A 3309-nucleotide genomic window follows, 5' to 3' on the forward strand; every position below is an offset into this window, starting at 1 on the left:
TTTTTTTTTTTTTTTTTTGAGATACATTCTTACTCTGTCACCCAGGCTGGAGTGTGGTGGCATTGGTCACAGCTCACTGTAACCTCAAACTCCTGGGCTTAATCTATCCTCCTGCCTCAGCCTCCCAAGTAGCTAAGACCACAGGTATGTGACACCACACCTATAGTCTTAGCTACACACTTTCTACTTTTTGCAGAGTCGGAGTCTTGCTCGATATTGCCCAAGCTGGTCTCAAACTTCTGGCCTCAAGCAATCCTCCTGCCTCGGCCTCCCAAAGTGCTGGGAATACAGGCCTGAGCCACCGTGCCTGGCCAACATACAATAATTTTTATATTAAATTGCTCCTGGCATAGTCAAAGGAAGCTGCATTACCTAAACTAGAATTTCATTTGGCGTTACTGAGATTTTTCTAAAGCCAGGGTAAGCAAAATTTGATTTTTAAAATGCCCAGGCCAGAATCACCTCGACTGTTCTCTCTGTAATAGTCGGGGGACATGTGGACATTTCTCCACTTGTTTTTTCATGTACTTGAGGCAACATCTCAAAGAACCTGCAAACCAGGCTCTGGAATGGGAATGGGTTATTGACAAGTATTTGCCTAACATCTGGGACACCTGAATCTAGATCTGTGGGATAAGTACGGGTCACACAGGTAAAGAGCAAATGGAAGAGCATTCTAGACGGAGAGCGCAGCCCAGGCAGTAGCCAGGCTGTGGGGGGTGAGCTGAGCAGGTGCCAGATCATGAGGACCTTGTCAGACTTCAGATTTTATCCTTGTGATCCGGCAGGGACAGGGTCCTGTTCATGTCACCAGCCTGCCACACTGCTTGGCCTTCAGGGAATAAAGTGGACAGGGACAGGGGAGGATATGGGGCTCTCATAGTTGTCCAGACAAGCGACAATGGTGGCTTGATGTAGGGCCATGGACACACGGCTGGAGAGAGGACAGATTCAAGTCTATTCTGGAGGCAGAAAGGATAGGACTTGCCAAAGAATATATCCTTGATGGCCCTTGCAGTGCAGCCTTGGACCATGGCCCAGGTTAGAGATGGGATGTCTATGGGGTTCTTTTTTTAAGACGGAGTTTCACTCTTGTTGCCCAGGCTGGAGTGCAGTGGCGTGATCTTGGCTCACCACCACCTCCACCTCCCAGGTTCAAGCAATTTTCCTACCTCAGCCTCCCAAGTAGCTGGGATTACAGGCATGTGCCACTATGCCCAGTTAATTTTTTGTATTTTTAGTAGAAACGGGGTTTCTTCATGTTAGTCAGGCTGGTCTCAAACTTGCGACTTCAGGTGATCTGCCCCCCTTGGCCTCCCGAAGTGCTGGGATTACAGGCGTGAGCCACCGCGCCCAGCCTATGGGGGTTATTTCAGGGTTGCAAACACAGCACCCATATAGGCCACTGGGTACAGATGGGTCCACCTTTGGGATCAAGCTGACCTTCAGAGAGGGTGACAGACGGGCCCTGCTACTGTCCCTGTCACCATTCCCCGAAACTAAGGGTCTTCCCTGAGCCCACTGTTGTTGAGAAATGCTGTAAGCAGCAGCCAGATCTAATGCCCTCGAGTTTGTTTTAGAAACATTGTCCAGGCGTTGCTGTCACCTTAGCCACCTTTCTAATGAGACCCACATTCGAAGCCAAGATGATCTTTAAAAAAGAAGAGGCCAAGAAGAGAAGAGAAACCTCTCCTAGTGCTAAATGCTAAGGAAAGTGTCATTTGCGAGGAAGCCCAGAACCAAATCTGAAGCCTGCACGGCACCCACAGGGGCCTGTCTTTGCTTCAGTTTCCCCTGATCTCCTCTCCCCACTTCTCTGCCAGGCCTCACTTCCAACCCACGAGTTTCCTGGCCCACGGTTTACTCTTTTTTACCTTTGTGATCGGGTCTGTTCTTTTGGAAAGCTAAGCCAGTGTAGATGGAGGTGCGGAGGCATCTCATAGCTCTGGTGCGTCCAGCCAGGACATTTCAGATGTGCAGGAATGGGGAGAACACCCCACTTGCCCCCCAGTTATTTCCTGGAACTCTCGGCCTGTTGGTGCTGGAGGCCCCTCACCTCCTCTCCATCGCCGTGATGGTCTCCATCAGAGGCGCGTTGCGGGTCTCGGTCAGGAAGCAGACAGTCAGCCCGGCCAGGATTGCGGTGGCCCCGAAGCACATGGGTGGCAGGATGGCACTGAACTCCCCAAGTGTGGTAACCAGGGGCGCTGCCAGGCCCCCTAGGCGGGCATGGGCCGAGGCGAAGCCCATCCCCATCTGCCTGTGGGAGGTGTGTGGATGGGTCAGTGCAGTGACCTGCACCCCACAGGGCCTGGGAGGGCCACGGCCTGAGTGTCAGGGGGCAGGGCAGGAGGGACCAGGGGTCCTGCCTCAGTGAGCCCAGCAGGTCTCAACCTGCAGTGTCTCTGCCCATGCACCCACCTGATCTCCGTGGGGTACAGCTCGCCCGTAAACAGGTACACGCAGATGAAGGTGCTGGCCAGGCAGCCTTTGCCCAGTGCTGCCTGAGCCGTGCGCAGGTTCTGCAGGCCTAGACAGGGGAGCAGGGTGGAGCTGAGGTGGGAGGGGAGGAGGGGGAGGCCCAGGAGGGGATGAGGCTGGGGAAAGAGGCAGAACCCAGAGGAGCACCAGGATTTTCACCACCTCCCCTTTCCAGCTGTTCCCTGAGATCCAGAAGTCCCCGACGGCCCTTCTCTGACTTCTCCTCCTTGCTCCCTTATTTGCATCTGTCACCAAGTCCTGCTGGGTAGGTAGGTGCTTTAGAGTCAGGCCTGGGTTTGGCCAGGCACAGTGGCTCATGTCTGTAATCCCAGCACTTTGGGAGGCCGAGGTGGGCGGATCATGAGGCCAGGAGATCGAGAACATCCTGGCTAACATGGTGAAACTCTCTCTCTACTAAAAATACAAAAAAGTAGCCAAGCATGTTGGCATGTGCCCGTAATCCCAGCTACTCAGGAGGCTGAGGCAGGAGGATTGCTTGAACTCAGGAGGCGGAGGTTGCAGTGAGCCGATATCACGCCACTGCACTCCAGTCTGGGAGTCAGAGTGAGACTCCGTCTCAAAAAAAGAAAAAAAAGTCAGGCCTGGATTTAAATCGCAGCTCTCACCCCGCTGGCTGACCTCAGTCACTGTTTCTTACCCCCTCTGCACTGCCGTGTCCTATTCTATAAAATGAGGAAAATAGCACCTGCTTTATGGGGTTGGTGTAAGCTGATGCCGTGGGTGCAAAGTGCTTGTTAAATGTTTGCCATTGTCCTCATTTTCTTTCTCTTTCTTTTCTTTTTCTTTTCTTTTTTTTTTTTTTTTTTT

At 52.6% G+C, this 3309-nt stretch overlaps 1 protein-coding gene and 1 long non-coding RNA gene across 2 annotated transcripts in view; one reads left to right on the forward strand and one right to left on the reverse strand.

Moving 5' to 3' along the window:
* The window catches only part of LOC108310245 (solute carrier family 22 member 20), a 28976-nt gene that overhangs the window by 7973 nt on the left and 17694 nt on the right, over positions 1-3309 (reverse strand). Inside the window, exons 8-9 of the mRNA XM_017537121.1 lie at positions 2422-2530; positions 2057-2260 (exon numbers count right to left, since the gene is read on the reverse strand). Of these exons, the coding sequence (XP_017392610.1) occupies positions 2057-2260; positions 2422-2530 (313 nt within the window). The remainder of the gene's footprint in view (positions 1-2056; positions 2261-2421; positions 2531-3309) is intronic.
* LOC119472473 overlaps positions 1-3309 on the forward strand; it is a 19242-nt gene that overhangs the window by 5941 nt on the left and 9992 nt on the right. The gene's annotated exons all lie outside the window — the stretch shown is intronic.

The sequence above is a fragment of the Cebus imitator genome, unplaced genomic scaffold (assembly GCF_001604975.1).
Source record: "Cebus imitator isolate Cc_AM_T3 unplaced genomic scaffold, Cebus_imitator-1.0 Scaffold102, whole genome shotgun sequence".
Taxonomy (NCBI): domain Eukaryota; kingdom Metazoa; phylum Chordata; class Mammalia; order Primates; family Cebidae; genus Cebus; species Cebus imitator.